This window comes from Trichoplusia ni, chromosome 22, assembly GCF_003590095.1.
Source record: "Trichoplusia ni isolate ovarian cell line Hi5 chromosome 22, tn1, whole genome shotgun sequence".
Lineage (NCBI taxonomy): Eukaryota > Metazoa > Arthropoda > Insecta > Lepidoptera > Noctuidae > Trichoplusia > Trichoplusia ni.
The window spans coordinates 4798661-4817242 of record NC_039499.1 but is presented as its reverse complement, the minus strand read 5'-3'; the positions used below and the strand labels follow the sequence as shown (position 1 = coordinate 4817242).

General features: G+C 34.5%; 1 protein-coding gene across 4 annotated transcripts; it reads left to right on the top strand.

The window, feature by feature from the left end:
- The first annotated feature begins 358 nt into the window (after nucleotides 1-358).
- Nucleotides 359-16108, top strand: LOC113504501 (superoxide dismutase [Cu-Zn] 2-like). 4 transcript variants are annotated; one of them, XM_026886831.1, is made up of 5 exons: nucleotides 359-447; nucleotides 11344-11419; nucleotides 11758-11958; nucleotides 13273-13523; nucleotides 15948-16108. In XM_026886831.1, exons 2-5 carry the CDS (start codon nucleotides 11357-11359, stop codon nucleotides 16045-16047), a joined length of 615 nt encoding a protein of 204 aa, XP_026742632.1. In that variant the 5' UTR covers nucleotides 359-447; nucleotides 11344-11356; the 3' UTR covers nucleotides 16048-16108. The 4 variants fall into 4 exon arrangements, with proteins under 4 accessions (XP_026742632.1, XP_026742630.1, XP_026742629.1 ...); XM_026886829.1 differs by lacking the exon at nucleotides 359-447 and adding an exon at nucleotides 497-817; XM_026886828.1 differs by lacking the exon at nucleotides 359-447 and adding an exon at nucleotides 7242-7451 and having other exon boundaries at nucleotides 15948-16107.
- The last annotated feature ends 2474 nt before the right edge of the window (nucleotides 16109-18582 follow it).

Here is an 18582-nt window from a genome sequence, read left to right as displayed (position 1 = left end):
ACATCTGTTGTCTGGTTGTTGTACTATTAACACGTTACCAGAGCATAATTATTTCACATGAAGTTAACATTCTAGTGTCACATACTAGTCACAGATGGCGCTCACATAAGTGAAATGAATAATGTGAATACATTAATTTGTATGTAAATTCATGCAAGACATAAATAACAAAACCGAATTATTTTAATATTATTAAATAGGTTATAAAAAATTCAACAAAAAAAACAGATAGATTTTTATAAGAAGTGGGTTGAAAAGTTGTGGTATTTGGACCGAGATATCATGTGACCAAGGATAATACAACTAAAGACATTGATGCATCAATGTTATCAATAAAGATATATTAGATCACACCTAAACTAGGTTTGTGAGAAGAGACTACTATAACAGTAAAAGAGACTTCTAGCTTCTACGCCGCGATAAACAAAAGAAAATTAACATTATAAGGTGCTTAGCCCAACCAAGCGTAAAGAATACTTATCAGTAACCTAACTCAATTATACGATACAATTAAAAGTCTAATTAGCGATCATTTTGCAAGTTCTCTTTTAGTTTCTTGCCATCTTCGTGCAAACGTGACACTCTCGTTAAATAAGATAGGTATTATAATATTTGTTGGCATTGACAGGTCTTTCTTCGGCGTCTCACGGCCGTCAATGACCACGACGTTCTTACATACCAAGTTGAGTAGTGTAATTCGTGATTCCGTTGAGTAGAGTTATTCATTTATCAGTTTTAAGTCGATGTAAGTGTTTTTTTGAGACTCTATATATTAATTTCAAGTTCTAGTTACAGTTCTCTGAGTGTTTGATCGCAGGTGAGTCAGTTTTTTGTTTTGTTTTCCTCGCGGAAGGATAATTTGAGGATGTGTTGATGATAAATTGTGTGACATTTTTTATTGCTGTGTCAACAGCCGTTAAGATGTGAATGCGGGCAGGTGTTACAGATGCCTACTTATCTAGTTGAACGTAATCAAGATAATCTTAGAGTTCTCGCGATACGAGGATAATATTTGTGTTAAACTGTGTTGTAATACCTATTTCTAAAATGTTTTTGTAGGTATCGAGTTAACGATTAAGTGTTGAATTTGTCGATGACACGGTTCATTTTATTTGGAGGATATAAAAAAATATAAAAAAAGCAAAATGGAGAAAAAAGGATCGAGTTTGAGAACTTTTAAAACGTTTATTTTATTGTTGACTTAAATAAAACAGGTAAAATTTTATCTTTTACGTAAAACTCAAAAATAAGTTATCCTTATAAAATGGTTGGGCTTAATAATGGGATTTTTACGACGTGGCTGATGGTAATTAATGGGGTAGTTCCCCTTTGGAAACCACCAGCATTATATTATGAAGTTCTGAGTTTTCATGTTCCTTGAGAAATATTTAGGCAGTTTTTATTCTCTTCTTTATTTAAAGCGTTTCCCACAATCCTTCATGAAATCCTGGTATAGTCTGGTAAGACACCCAGACTCAAGACAAGCATTTGTGGATTACAAAAATTGCTTGGTTTACACGGGGATCGAGCCCGCGACGCCTCGCTTACAGCCTGTATGGCGTGGACTTTTACCACTCGGCTATCCGTGCAGTCAAACCAGTGTCTCCACTATGAGCTCTTGAAGCTGATCTCTTAAAAGCAGGATGTCTAGAAACTGCGCCGTAGCATCTCGCTGCCACAATGATAAAAGACTTCAAGAGATCAAGCAAGATTGATTAGTTTAAGATATTTAGAACGGTGTGTGATCATGTGTGAGAGTGACTTACGCAATAATGCTCGTGTTTTCTGGGTCAAGTTTAGCAAGTCTTAGAGTACAAGCACTCGTAGTTTAGTATTAGTAGAAAGGGCAATAGATGCCGCGGGCGGTGCGAGTTGATGACTATTGAATGTTTGATGTTTCGCGAATAGAGGCTAGTGTAGCAACCTTGGTTCCATCTTTTTACCTGACTGCTTTAGGAGGAGCGGCATGTTTTTCGAGATAATGTGTGTATGTGTATTTATTATTTGAAGCGGTACAGACTAAAAGGTTTTACGGATTTTGACACGTAAGGTATCATTAAATGTATTAGAATCGTGGTGAGACATAGCCTTTATAAATTTTCAAAAAGATTGAACTACATGAAAAATTCGGTCTTTATATTTTTCTTGCCCTAGTTATATCGATACGAAATGAAAGCCAGGGAAAGCACCATTTACAATTAAAATTTCGTTTTATCAATTTTTCAGTCGTATTTTCCGTTTATTTACTTAATGTATTTTTTTTCAAACTATTACCCTCGAATACTAGGTTGTGCCCCAAAAATACGATATATTAAATAAAACCTGTTGGTAGGCCTTCTTGGTTATATGAGCTCTTGGTTGCGCGCTGTTTTTTTTACTCTAAAGGACAAATAAAAAGGCCAACGTCAACAGATTTATTTATAAACATGAAATTAAAGTGTTGAGTGTGTCAGTGATATTAACACTGACTGTGCACACAGCTGTAAAACTTAAATCAAAAGTGGAACAACATTAAGAGGTAAGCTGGGGCAAACAAGACGAAAACAATCTAAATACAAATTAAACATAAAAATTTTAATTTTAGCTCGTTTTGCCCGAGTTTCAAAGAAAAAGATATTCAACAACTTTTACACAACGCCATCTAGTCTCAAACTAAGTAAAGCTTTTATTATGAGTACTAGATAACTGATAAACTTACTTATATGCATACATACAAATACATGAACATTATAGACGAATTACACCAAGGCACAGAACATACGATCGTGTTCATCACAAAACATTTATTCTGGGCGGGAATCAAACCCGCGAACTCCGGTAGAGCAGTCAGGGCAACCAACCACCAGACCAACATGCCAGTTTACTGTTTCTATTCAGTTGTTATAGAAATAATTGTCATTTTATATTTTTTTAGATACACTTAACGAAATATTCTTATCTATACCACATATATAAGTAGAAACAAAAAATAAAGCAAAAACATCCAATTCTTTTAGCGTAGAAAGTCAGTAATCCTTGATGAAATGAATTTCATTAATATAAATTACTGGTATCTAACTGTTAGTTATGTAAAAACATTATGTATACAAGTAATTTACATACTTATAGATAACATGGGTAATTAACTTGTATATGTGTTTTTTTGGTTTTATTTTCTTAGTTTTTGAGGTATATTTGGCACCCAAACTTAATCTGTAATCTTGTATTTGATGGTCAATATGTACAATTTTGGTCTGGATCTCAACATTTTTTATCAAAAAGATATCCAGACTTGTCCTACGCGGGGATCGAACCCGCGACAAGACGCGCACAGTGGGTTTTGCGTGGTGACTACGACCACTCGACTATCCGTACAGTCCTGAAGTCAGATTTACTTATATTCGTGGTAAAGTTATTTAACATCACATCTTTATCTTCTCGAAGAGCTAAGACAATGTCCTGGTGACCTTCGGAGTCCTCCCATCTCCTCTTAAAGAAAGTCTTGCAGTTGATGAAGCGAGACGGCAATATACAAACTGTAGTGTTGTCTCTTTCCCACACTGACAAGCTCATGTCCTTAGTCTAGTTTCCAATAATGTATTTATAGAGCTTGTAGAACTGGTGTTAATGTACTAACAGCAAAAAGGCAAAACAATCTGATGTAAATCCTGAGTCTCTACAAAACATAGATTAACATAATTGTGATATGCATATGTAGATTGTGGGTGTAGACTTTTCAGAATTAGCGGTTGTCCGCAGGCCCGTTCGCAGCAAAACGTAAATGATCCCAGAGGAACATGAAATCAGGATAAAACGGTTGTTGTGGTTTTTGCGTGAAAGAGAACAAACATACAAAGTTTTGTGTTTATAATATTAGTAGGATTTGAATTTTGGAAGATGTCAATATGAATATTGACTTATATTTTTGCTGGCAGCATTCTTGCATTGACAATTTTTAACGGAAGTGCATTGTGTGAATAAGTTACGCAAGCCAAGTAAGTTACGTATTGTTCTCTTGTATTTCATTGATTATCCCACGGCAAAGCTGAGGTCGTTTCTATATCATTGATAAATGCTGCTTTTTGCTATAACTTTATTTATTTTAGTTTTTCTGTAGTATATATGTGACTAAGAATCGAAATTGATTCCACGAGAACATACAATCGGGATGAAAACTTTTTGATGAAAAATCCTTTGTGTTAATCCTGGTTTTAAACTATCTGTTTACCTGAGTATACCAATTTTCGTCTAAATCCGTTCAATGGTTTTTGCGCGAAAGCGGAACAAACATCCATACATACAAACATTCATAACAACTTGCGGGAGACGTTGCGCGGCGATTCAGGTTTAGTCACTACACACTACACACTTTTTGCTTCTAGGCAGTAGGTGTCCAGGACCATCCCCTATTAGAATCTGAAATCCCCAACCAGTTTCTTAAAATTTTGATAAACCCAACGCACTTTTTCGTCATGAATGTGGATAAGTTATGATGATCTCATTTAGTCGCAGGTACAAATTGGCTTATAAGACTATAAAGTTAGGTGCAATTTTCAATCATTTGTGTCATTAAAATAATTAAAATGTGCAACACAAAATCGATCTTTAATTTGGTCGTTATGTTTTGAGAAGTGTTTTGAAACATTATTTTTATTTTCGTGATAAAACAAATCCACGTTTATATTTTTGGTGTTCAAGAAGTTGAGGATTTAAACATCCCAAACGTGTCGAATACTACCAATGAGGTGCTTTTCTGGTTTGTAGCGATCAACACGTTTCCTCCTATATAATCCTTACTAATATTATAAATGCGAAAGTAACTCTGTCTGTCTGTCTGTTACGCTTTCATGTCTAAACCACTGAACTGATTTTAATGAAATTTGGTACAGAAATAGAGTTGACCTTGAGAAAGAGCATAGGATAGTTTTTATCCCGGATTTTTGAAGGGTGCTCTTGGAAACGCGATATAGCCGACTTCGAAGCTGGCGAAGCCGCGGGCGAAAAGCTAGTTATATATATTTTGAAAGAAAACAGTCTGTCTCCTATACCTAACTAGTTTTATATACCCCGTTCAATAGTGCGTATTATCTGAAGAATGGAACAAACACGAAAAAAGAAACACGTATTTTTTACAGGAATTAAGTCTATCGAAATCAATGACAAGTGACTGATATCTCGTAAAGTGCCTACTTACATATTAAGTACATACTGACGAAAAAGTAGAAAAAGATAGTGTCTTAAAACATGTAATATAAACAAGTAGATAATTCAGGAATTAAAAAGCCGTACATGACTATACCTGCGAAAATTGAATGAAAATGCCATTATGTACGCCGTAAAAACTATTACATGTGCATCACTGCTTGTTTTGGAAAGTCGTATTATTGTTTTATTAGGCTTCCTACCCAAAGAGTAATTAAACACCATTACAAAACTGTGACGCTGTCTGTCTGTCTGTGATTCCTTAGTGGCCTAAAACTTTTTAGACATGCCGTACAAAAGCCTCTCTGAGTGACGACAGTGGAATTCACACTTTATCCTTTTTATTATAAACAATCGGCAGCATCAATAGCTTTGGATCCACTTGTCATGTCTATACAATACAGTAATCATAAAGAAATGCTAAGAATGCTTTATATGTCCACTTGCTTATAGTCATTTATTTGCATATTAAATGCTCCATAGTAGAACGCGAACCTAACGCCTAATGCAGTGAATAGTTCAAGCCTGCATAATATGGCAATAAGCATTTGTAAAAAATCCCAGGCAGTTTCCTTATAGATGTATCTAGATGTAAATTGTGAATCCCCAGGTTATTGCCTATCAACTAGAGTACTAACCTACTTGTATAGGCATACCTGTCGATCAATTTGTCAGCAAAATATACGGGAAAATGAGTGATTTTCCGTATCTAGGTTAATTTATTCACATACATTTGGTTGTGATAATCCTGATCGTAGGACTGACAAATGAAAAGCGTCAAGTTTGAAGCCAAATATCAAAGCTTCCATGTTTCGTAAAGGCATGTAAGTGTAAGTTCAGCTCTTGATCTCTCTCCGGTCATGAATGATTGCAGTTCCATCGGGCTGTAAGGAGAGTAAGGGAACATAGAGGGCACCTTTTTTATCGGGGTGAATTACTAATGCCTTGAACCCACGCCGTGGGGATATGTCGGACTCTCGAAGACTAAAAACTCCCCGAGGCCAGCCCAGCTCCACAGCCTGAACGACGGGATAAAAGAGATAATATTAGTATGAGAGAGCACCTACTTTTGCGCACAAACTTATGCACTAACTGTGTCTAAGGTGGCTACTATCTAGTGACGACAGCCGCTGTGGCCGAAATTGCTTGTACCTACAGTTGTTACATCACACCAGTAACCTTTATCGAAGTTTTCCTTCGATCCCTGGGCTTCGGTTCCACTATCTATTCAATACCATTAAAATTTTCAATGCGTTTGTTCCTTCATCCCATATTGTGACTAAACATAGCGGCTCCTTCCGCTTGTCGATTTTAGAGGGTATACAAAAGATATTGGGTCCCAAATATTAGAAACCTCAAATGGTTATGGTATAGACCTAGTTACTTAATGAAATTGGTTCTTTAGAATAAATTTTAATTAAAATAAAATTTAATGTTAATTTACATTATAATAATGAAACTGACGTAGTTTGCACAATGATTTTATGTTTCTTCCTTTTTCGATATAATAATATCTATATATATTAAAATAGGATTCTTCGTTTTGTGAATCGTAAAATATTAAATGAGCCGGTTGTTGTGTCTGCGGAAAGCATCCAAACCATTTTCCTTATTTCCCTTTATTAATTATAAGTAGGTAACAGGTAAACTGCAGAAGTATAACTTAAGGAACGTGATACGGGTTTTGGGTTATTTTTTCCTTGTTAGTAATTGAAGGGTAAATAAAACATATGTAAATGGCAAGAAACTTATACAGAAAGCTAAAAATATATTTATTTTCAAATCATTTAGGAAAATTATTCTGAAGGAGAAAAGAAAATAGTATTGCTAACTATCTATACATTAAAATTTGTGAAAATGGAAAACATAAACCTAAAATATTCCACTAAATTTGTCTAAAATAGAGCTCTTTCCTGCTCCCAACACAATTCATCAAGAAACTTTTTCTCACTATTACCTAAAACTTTTAAACTAAGGCACAAAAACAAAACAATGACTAACAACCATATTTAAGAACGACACACAGTAGACGCATAGTAAAACGTCAGTCTTAGCTGCCAAATTTAATTTAAAGACAAATTTCAACATACACTTATCCAAGCATTGTTCTTGCGTACGGCTCCCATTCAAGTGTCAAACAGTGTTGTACTTCTATCGTATCACTTCATCTTGGTTCAGCAACTAGAGTATATATCGTGTTTGAGTGTGTCCCAACATTGTAGTCGAGTGCATTGAGCAAGCCCGCTCATTCACAGTTGTTCGTCGCACAGGTAAGTCGCTACGTTCAGTTTATCTTATTAAACCGGCTTGTGATTTGCACATCTCTGATAAATCTCAGAAATCAACATTAAGGTTTGGTGAATAAAGTATTTTTTTGTTTTGTAATTTTGTGTTGAGGTTGTCGTATTCAGGGTAGAGTTGAGTTATTGCAAAAAAAAATCACAATGCGATGTAGAGTTGTTTGTGCAAAAATAAAGTTTAGTGATTTTATAACAGTAGCTTTAAGTGCTTAGTAAATCTTGTTTAACCTTTGAAATGTGGACTTGTTTGGCACAATGCAAATTTTAATATTCTATGATTTAGTTGTTTTCCATCTATCAAATAACTCAAATGTAACTTACCTTCGAACTAAAATTAAGAGCAGTTATGTGTCAACAAATATGTTTAGTTACAATATTTTGTGCAATCGTTTAAACCGGATCGACGGCGTGCGCGAGCGCAAGTTGTTTTGATCAGCTCTGCTACCACATCAGTTACAATTGTAGGAGAGAGAGACGCCGTTTTACCCCGTGTAGAGCGCTCTCTCGCTCCCACAACTGCAATATTCTTATTTTGAGAAGTCCTGGTAGGTTGTGAGGAGCCGTGGCATTGGTAAGCCGGATCATTCTAGAGCGTCGCTACCATTGTTTGTAAACAAAGTGGATATAAGAGGTACATTCAATTACTTAATGGTTTAATCTTTCGGCTTATCGTTACTTGTTAAATTGTTTACGTAAATAAGATAGTGAATGTGAGTGACCGAAATCAGTACGTATTCAAATTGATTCTCGACTAGAGTTATTTATGTAGTTAACATGATTGAGTAAAGAAATGAATTTTGATCTTATTTTGGACTTTTTTTAATTCAAATATATTACGGGCATATAGTATATGTTGCTTTTGGATATAGAAACGAGCAAGTATTTTAAATGATTCTCAGTTTGGAAAATACTTTTGATAAAAATGTCACAATTTTAACATGTTACTCTTGTCGACTTATGCTATTCATCTCGACAGCTAATATCAAAACGTGTGATAAGAAAGATCGAATTATCTGCTTTCTTATAAGATAAGCAGAATATGTAGATTAGTTCGTTACCTATATTATAGGGAGAGAGATGACTTAACAAATGCGTGCGTCCGTTTATTGTGAGGGAATATGATATTTTGACGTCAGTTACACATCACATCATCGTTGGTAACCATGGCAACCATTTCAAACGTGTTATCACCGTCTGTCGTGTTTACAAGTTTCTTAGTTGGATTACAAATAAAAGCAACTATAATTTTGCAATATTTTCAATACTATATTTTGTAACACTATATTTGCAATAAATCATTTTATTAATTAAACATTCGCTGATCAATTTATACGAAAAAAGAAATAGTTGTCAGTCTTCACACAGAAAACTAGAATGAAATATATTAAAATAGTCGAATATTATAAATATTGACGGCTAGTTTCGAATGACGTACCAAAAAGAGCTAATATTACAATATATGTCGCAATAGTTGCAATCACCCGTTGGGTTACCGACTGGGCACAGCTCTCTTTTATTTAGATATATACCAGTATAAAGATAGAGACAAACTAGTTCCAAGCACGCAACGTACGCAGGGTATGCAACGTCATATACTTCTTTAAGTTAGGCACTTAATTAAAAGGTGAACTATCTTGTCGTCGCGTTTTAAATATTAAAAATATATTGATCTTCTGCTGGTAAATTGAGTCACCGATCGTTATTATTGTTTTACATAGTTTTTTAAGTTTTTATCACCCGATTTCAAAAAAGAGAAAAATTATAACCGGTAATATATTATTACTCAACAAATTGTATGTGTATTTGATAAAAATATGAATAGGTTTACACGTTTAAAGACTTTTGATTAAAGAATCGATTTATAATTGGTGAACAATAAAGTTAATTTGAATGTACGATAAGTAATAACCACTTTCATAGTAGTAATTTAATATCTGAATAATTTATTTTTAATTAAAATTAACATGTTACTTAACATTCAATCATTTATTTCTTTTTCATTATGTATAAATATTTGAAGAAATCACAGTCACGTTCATGCTCAATAAATTTAAATAACTGAGACCAAAAGATTACCTTAAATTGAACGTTTATCAGGAAAAAGTGCATTGAGGGTTTGGATTAACTTTCTAATATCAAGCTAAACGATCAACTAGTAAGAAGTTTTAAAGACATACAAAATATCTTTTTTGAAGTCGGTAGAAATGTTTCTTCATGACTAAGTGTTTAGTCCTAAACGATGGATGGATTGTGTGAAAGACGATATGGCTGTAAAGAGTGTTTCTTGTGAGATGACGGCCGATAGGAAGGTATGGAAGAAAATGACATGTTGCGCCGACCCCAAATAAAATAATTGGGATAAGGGCAGGGGAATGATGATGGTGTTTAGTCCTAGGACCCCAATAATGATGATGATTGAAAGAAATTTCATTAAAATGTCTATTCGAATTCTCCTAAGCATTTTGCCAAAAACATTAATTGGAAATTAGAAAGACACGAAGCAAATACGAATAGTGTCGAATTCAATACAATTTCCATTCATTCATCGGCAATTATAAATAGCAGAATTTCCGCGCAGGTCTATTTGTCACTACGTCTGATAAATCAGTTCTAATTTAATTCCATACATACATGTAAGGCGTGTCTCATTCATTTGCACGTCTACCACGACTTTGTGTGATTGCGTAATGTTTGTTTATTTAACCATACCTACCGATCAATTTGTTATTGTGGTATAATTGTGTTTAATAAGGATTAAAAAAAAATTGGTAAGGCCTTGTGTTCTAGAATTGAAGATTTATTTGATCTCTGAAATCCTCAGTTTGCGCTACTAAGTCATAGTACTTAAATTCATATTGAAAACAAGATTTTTTCTAATGGTATGAAATTGTCTGTGATTTGATCACAGGTTAAGCTATGTATGCCTGACGCGGTTAGTCCGTAGATGGGTGACCATCTTTGTCGTAGCGAGTTCCTCCGTGGTTCGGAAGGCACGTTAAATTGTGGGTCCCGGCTGTTATTCCTACATCTTTGACAGTCGTTACAGGTAGTCAGAAGCTTGAAAAGTCTGACAGCCAGTCTAACCAAGGGGAATCGTGTTGCCCAGGTAACTGGGTTGAGGAGGTCAGATAGGCAGTCGCTCCTTGTAAAACACTGGTACTTAGCTGAAACCGGTTGGACTGGTAGCCGAGCCTAACATAGTTGGGAAAAGGCTAGGCTGATGATGATGGTATGAAATTGTCTTGAACGGAAAAGCACTAAATCTATGGCACTGTATTATGTCTCTCTTGTAAATGCTCTGCACATAATGGTCCGATAAAAATGTTTTTTTATATGGCAAAAAATAGACCGGTTAGGTGCGAAGGTTGTGTACAACATTGAACATTAAAATTAAACAATAGAAAAAGACTTCTCAGCACCAAAAGTAACGCAATTGTAAACAAACAGTTGTCCATAAGTAGATCCTCTGTAGGCACAATTACTATGCTAATCCTATAGTTTTTATACTCCATTGTAGGCAAAACAAACTTTTTGCTCGACCCATCTAACTGCGTAGCTAAATCATTGAATAGGTCTAGATTGACTTCAACAAAAACCATGTATGCGAATATCTAGGTTGGATAAATATTTGCCTAGTCCGATGTGGTAAGGATAATGACAAAAAAACTTTTTGAAAGACGCTTAGAATATTTTTAATAAAGTTTTGATACAGGGTAGGATGTACGTTGATAATAAATTACTTAAGTCTCAACCTAGGGTTGTCCTTAGTGTAGTTAGTGAAGGCTTAGGTAAGCTTAAGTTGTAATAATCGCAGGAGCATACTAATTTTGAGGATAATTTTACGTTAAAATATTCGTTTCAGAAATTAAGAGAAGATGTACAAGTCATTGCTATTTGTGGCTGCGGCCGTCGCGTTGGCGTCTGCCCACGACGATATCGTAAGTACTTTTATTATCAACTAAAAACCTCAGGAACCAAAATACAAGCCAAACCAACTAAAGAATAGTAGAAAACAATAGGTTTTTCAGATCTTTTGAATAGTTGATATAATATAAACAAAAACATCGGAAACGCTAATTGCAGAAGTTTTTTAAAATTTCCTATTCTTCAATATTGTTAATGGAATTTTCCCCGTCTACAGGTATATTATTACATCGTGGAAGCGTGACAAGGCATTAAACAGCCTAGAGCGACATTTCTTATCCACAAACACAACAATAGAACTTTTACTACTACGCTCTCTACACTAATCTCAATGCATACTGAACCATTTCAGGAGGTAACCCGTGCGATCGCCATTCTGAAAGCTGATGGAGTCTCCGGAAACGTGACCTTCACTCGTGAGGCCGACGGCCAAATCCGCATCGGAGGCAGGATCGTCGGTATGAAGCCTGGCATGTACGGGTTCCATGTCCACGAGAAGGGAGACCTCAGCAACGGCTGCGCCTCCACTTTGGGACACTTCAACCCTAACGGAGTATGTTTTTTTTTTTTTTTTTTAAATAAATAAATGCGGACAACATCACATACATTGTTCTGAACCCAAAGTAAGTTGCTAAAGCACTTGTGTTATGGAATTCAGATACTCAGATACCACAAACACCCAGACCCGAGACAATGTAGAAATAAGAATTTTTACATTGACCCGACCGGGGATCGAACCCGGGACCTCAGAGCTAGCGACACGTTGAAACCGGTGCTCACGCCACTCGACCACGGAGGTCGTCGTTTGACTTTAGAGTTCATTTTTAGTAGTATTCCTGATTAAAACCAAATGCAGGTTTGGTTGCTGAGTGGTTAATTTCACCACGCCAAACCCACTGAGTGCGATGCGTCCTATGTTCGATCCCTGCGTAACACAAGAATTGTGTGTGATTCAAGAATGCTTGTCATGAGTCTGGGTGGCTTTGTACATGTGACTTCAACAGAAATTGTTATTACATCACATACAATTTAAATAACGTAAGGAGATGAATACAGATTGACTATACTAAAGAGATGAGTCTAGTAATAATGATATGGAACAGTTTTTTGCATGCCTGGATTATGTCCATGAAAAGTTTTACGACCCACGATACATATCTACTCTTAATGCAGTAGATTAAATCAACTCAAGCAACTATCACTAGGTATTAGGTACCAGATTAAATGCATGTTATCGCTGTGGGTCAGTAGTTGGAGTAAACAATGATAAATCACTTTCATAAACACCTTTTGACGACCTCCGTGGTCGAGTGGCGTACGCACCGGTTTCAAGGTGTCGCTAACTCTGAGGTCCCGGGTTCGATCCCCGGTCGGGTCAATGTGAAAATTCACATTTCTACATTGTCTCGGGTCTGGGTGTTTGTGGTACCTTCGTTGTATCTGAATTCCATAACACAAGTGCTTTCGCAACTTACTTTGGGTTCGGAACAATGTATGTGATGTTGTCCGCATTTATTTATTTATTTATTTACCTATAATTACAATGTTAGCAACAAAATCTCATCTTTCACTGTTTCCATTTTATTTCAGTCTACTCTCCTATTTATCTTTAATATTAACAAGCTGTTGCCCGCGGTAACACCCGCTGCAAACCGAAAATGAACCCGCGGAAACATAAAGTTTGGATGAAAACAATCATATGTGTCAATCCTGTTTATAAAGTATCCATGCACCAAATTTCTTCTAAATCCATCCAGCGGTTTTTGTCTGAAAGAGGAATAAACATCCATACATCCGTTCATACCAACTTTCGCATTTATTTACGGCTCTAGAATTTCTTTAACATTATACCTTGCCTTATTTTCAGAACGACCACGGCCATCCTCATGACGAGAACCGTCACGTCGGCGACCTTGGCAACATCGAGTTCGACAGCACCCAGACAGCTGATCTCGACTTCGTGGACCACCTCATCAAGCTGAACGGTCGCCACAACATCATCGGCAGGGCTGTGGTCCTCCACTCCATGGCTGACGACTACGGCAGGACCGACCACCCTGACTCCAAGAAAACTGGAAACGCTGGCGGCCGCGTCGCCTGCGGAGTCATCGGAATTATGTAGGGAGATATTTTACGAATTTTATTGATTGGTACCTTCTATTCTGCCCCATACTCCAGAAAATACTCTTCATGTAGGTCATGATCAACATCCAGTATAATTAAATTTAAGCTTTGAATATAAAATGATTCGTATTATATTCACTTGTGACTAATAACTTCTTTGGATTAACGATTTGAGCTAGCAAAAGACTTTCCTCTTCATTAGTATCTAGTGTTTCTAGCTAAACCTTTAAATTAAGCCAAGGTACAAACTATTTGATAGGAAGTCTAATTAATAAAATATTCTAACGAATCTCGTTGTCCTTGTTAATTAGAATAAGGCGGAAAATACTTTCTTTTATATTTTTATACTGTCTCTTACTTCGTAGTTTTTAATTAGGATCTTGCCAATTTATCGTCTTTAGCACGCTAGAATGCTGTACTGCCAAATTGAATAAATTTTCTATATAAATGTTGTTTTTATTTGTAGGTCTTTAGAATTTTCAGATCTATTTTTCAGGGGAAACTACTAACAAAAATTCTACGCCTCTGTTTTATACAATGTCTTATTTATCGCATAAGATTACTTCTTTTCGGCACGTGAAAAAAATTAACCAGTGTACAACACTATGACATTTTATTAAAAAAACTTGACTAAAATTCAAACCCGAGTGGAAAATATCGGTTCAGCACTTCTATAATTAATTCAGCAGAAACCAATTCACTATTTTATTACATAGACGTACTTTGGTTTAGCTGAACATGTCTCATTAGTTGGTTAAATACTAAATCACTGATAAGGTTGAACGGAGAAACAAACGAACATCTCCTAAGCATCTAATCCTTTAACTCTTAGGTTTCACCCACGCAACGAATTATCATATATTTTAGTAAATTGATTGTTGACATCTAGAATGAAAGACATCCTCTCCAATCTTGATATAAACGATGATAGAATCTTGCAAGAATGGAATCTTACATTACGAGGTCTGTTGGGTTTGATATCATAAGTTTTCGATCATTGACGGCAATGTATTGCAACTGGCCAGTGATTCTCGCATCGTCTAATTATAGCTTAATACTGGTGAGGTTGTGAACTAGATAACTATGATGTATTATTCTGTTGGAGCCACTTAGTTTATTAAACACCCCACGTACAATGTTATTGCTTTGAATGTTATTAAACTGTTAATGGTAGGAAACTTGACACTCGTACTGCCATGTTTCGATCAAATAAAAATGTTATACAATTTGAGGTATGCTGGTATTGCTAGTACCTAAGTACATCCACATACTAAATAAATACTTCTATTGTCTAAAGTGACTTTTTTGACTAATTTAAATTAAACAACCATAATGGTAGAGGTGGTTTTGTTATTTATGCGGGTCCTTATCGATAATTTTGTTTTTGGGTGTTTTGATTTATTCGCGTAAATAAAAGCAAAAAATCAAATTGAACGAATTAAAAAATGCGTTGACCTCCACATTCATTTGGATAGACGCACATAAAAAAAAGTAATTCCCCTATATGTAAATAAATAATAATATAATTTTTATTTCGTGTTTAGGATCACATTTTCCTCATCATGTAGATTATTTGTTGAAATAACATTCATTTCTTAGCATTGTAAATTTTCCAGTAGATTATTATTTATTAAAGTTAATCGAGTCCCATACAAAACAGTTTAATGACTCAAAAGCAATTAAGTTCCATGCACAAGACACCCAAACTCAGAACAAGCATTCGCATCACACAAACACTTTTCCTCAGCGGAAAAATGGAATAGACCCTGCAACAGACAGTACACAAAATATTGCAACTAATTTAGTTTACTATAAAACAAACACAACATATAATAGTCATACAATGTATAGTCTTTCTCTTAGGTTAGGTACTTGTCAACAATACATGCCCAAAGCTTTGTAGCGCGTATGACAAAAAAGTATTGGAGTAAACTGCTCCTCTAGCCATAACATTTCTACAATCGTTAACGTCATTAGAACTCCCTCGAGTGGTTGGCCGTAACAATTTTAACTTTTTAAGTCATTGAGTCAAGAAATGTCATTTCCATAAATTTGTATTATTTTGACGTCAATTAATGTAAAAATGTCACTTCGCTAGTGGACAGTACGTATCATAGGAAAAATAGGCGATGATTAATTTGTTGACTTATTTATATGTATAGAACTATAAATAAAGTATCATTGTAAAGCTTCAATATACTCTATGGTCAGCTCAATTATTGTCATAGTGTTCCTAACCTTTTTGACATGCGAAATAATTTGACAAAAGCATTTTTAAGCACTTAACTATTCCCTAACGTTTGATTTAGAAAGGTGTATCTTATCCTTTATTTTGTACATAGTACTGCTTGGGAAAAGAATAGGCCGACGACTGCTAAATTATAATATCCTTTTTCAAATATTTTCTTTTCCTTCCAGGGACTATACTCTGCCGAAATCGAACGCAGCATCAACATCTTCTGCCAGCGTCGTTGTGGCACTTACCTTCTACACCTTCGTAGCAGCACTTATGTGTTAAAAATATACCGTTTAATTATTTATTACACAGTCTAGTAAGAATTAATAATGTGCACTTTGTTCGTTAAGTACAGAGTTATGTTACTTATTTAAATGTTTTGAAAATAAGTTATAGACGATAATTATGTTTTTAACTTATGTTCTATTATATTTGTCTATCGTTTTACATGAGTTTGAGTTTATGTATTAATACAAGAACATGTTTATATCTAACACTAGCTGTTGCCCGCGACTTCGTCCCCGTGAGTAGAAGATATAAGTTATGATTTATACCTGCCCAGTTTTTTTTCACATTTTCCATTGTATCTTCGCTCCTATTAGTCGCAGCGTGATAGTTTCAAATATTATATATAGCCTAAAGCCTTCCTTGATGAATGGATCAATGGACTATTCAACACAAAAAAGAATTTTTCAATTTGGACCATTAGTTCCTGAGATTAGCGCGTTCAAACAAACAAACAAACTCTTCAGCTTTATATATTAATATAGATGTATGTTCTATTTTACTTGTTTACTGTTCTACATGAGTTTAAGTTTAGATATGTATTAATACAAGACCATGTTTCATGTTTATATTAAATCATACACTTATTTTAAAGAGAGGCAGATTCATAATTATTTATTTAGTAACGGTTATCGTTCGATTCACGACCCCAGCGTTCTATGTAGCGACAAGTTGCAATCCCGATAAATTAGCGCGAGTTTACCGTTATTAAATAAATTAAACGTAGGTACTTAATATGAAAAGTAGGTATCTGATTTAATTTAAGTGAAAAATAGTAAATATACCTTAAAGTATTTAATCTTTTTGTTTGTACTTAAACAATTTTCATGTTTTTTATAAGTGTTTAAAACTGCTTGTTGTTATTATATTTGATATGTTTTGTTTTCACCAGTAAATTAAATTAAGATCAAATGTTTATAAATTAATTTATATTTAGATACATTTTATTTACAACACTGCAAAATATTATTCGAAAGTAGGTATTATATCCTTATGACGAAAATTGCGTACCGAAAATGTAATAAAAATATATGTTTTATTTATGTTTTTTTATTTCCTTTTTATATGTACCATTGTACTTTTTACCGTCATAATATTTATAACAAAATAAAGTTATAACTGAATTTATTACTCTTATAAAAATAAATTACCTAAACCAATGGGATTGGTATTGTTAGAAAATAATATTGAAATACGAATACTATGTAGGCGTATTATTCAATTTTTAAGTAGAACAAATGCATTTATTATCAGCCTGACTAACTCGATCGAAAACCCAGGGCCCCAATTCTGCTATTTAAAATGGCCGATAAATGAATGAAATGTGGCGTAAAATGTCAATTTTCGTTCTCTGTAAAGCATTTTTCTACACAATAATGGAAAATTCAGTGTGGGCCGCTAAACTCTAGGTCAATACAATTAAGTTCCAATTATTGTATTGGCAAAATGCTTAAGAGAATGGGAATAATTTCAAAACTAATTCAATTGCCATTCATTCATCGGCCATTGTAAAGTAGCAGAATCGGGGCCCAACATTGACTAGCCCTAGCGTTAACATTAATAAATAACGCCCAAACGCGGGCTAGTCCCAAGAAAAAAGGCTAGACTTAAAACGAACTCAAAAAAACATATTTTATGTAATATGATTGGCTTCATTTGTATGGTCTACGTGTGTAGAGATATAATGAGCATTTCTTGCTTTAACCGTTTCCCGATCTCTGCTTATTTAACTCATAACAGTACTAGTTTAATAGGTATTGGTAGGCCTCAAAAGATTTTACGGTATAATTATGTTTATTTTCATGATTTCATCATCATCATCAGACGAGTTTGCCGTTTGGACGCCAAACCCGCTGTATTTAAAAATAAAATAACAAAGACCATTAAGGTGTATCCTCATCAGTAGCATAACAAAACTCCAGCCTTCACACAATACAACAAATAATAGAAAGAAAAACAAAAGAACTTACTCATGCAATTTTAATTCCATAATTGCAGTAAGGTAAACGCTCCTAATACGGCGGTAGTCAAAATCGCTTCCTATTACGGTGGTATTTCTATTTTCGCGTTTTATTCCCGTTTTATCCAGTGTAGGTAGACCAAAACCGGAACTATTTATTCTTAATCTTTTACTTTATGACTTAACTGACATTTGCAATTATAGCACATAGACAACACAACAAAATCAATCAGTCTCTGTAACGTAATCGACGTGAGAGGTGTTTCCATACAAACACGGAACAACAAAAGTAAGTACACAAATATTTAGAAACTAAGTTTTTCGTATTAAGATGCCGTTCGAGTTTGTTCTTTTGTTATTTATAGCATTTTCTTATTATTACACTCATTATTTAAATAGCTTATTTTATATTTGTAAGTCATTTTTTACCAAAAAAATTAAAAATAAAATACCGCCGTAATACGATACATATTTTGAAAATTAATCCTAATACGGTGGTATGACTCCGAAATAGGAAAAGTACTGGTCATGTTTAATTGTTTATAACTTTCAATTGATTAGCTTATTCAATT

What these genes read in the sequence shown, in the direction of transcription:
- LOC113504501 (XM_026886831.1), top strand. Translation starts at nt 11,357, where the DNA reads ATGTACAAGTCATTGCTATTTGTGGCTGCGGCCGTCGCGTTGGCGTCT. An exon ending in GACACTTCAACCCTAACGGA is followed by an intron (nt 11,959 to 13,272) that starts GTATGTTTTTTT and finishes CCTTATTTTCAG; the next exon opens with AACGACCACGGCCATCCTCA. An exon ending in TGCGGAGTCATCGGAATTAT is followed by an intron (nt 13,524 to 15,947) that starts GTAGGGAGATAT and finishes TTTTCCTTCCAG; the next exon opens with GGACTATACTCTGCCGAAAT.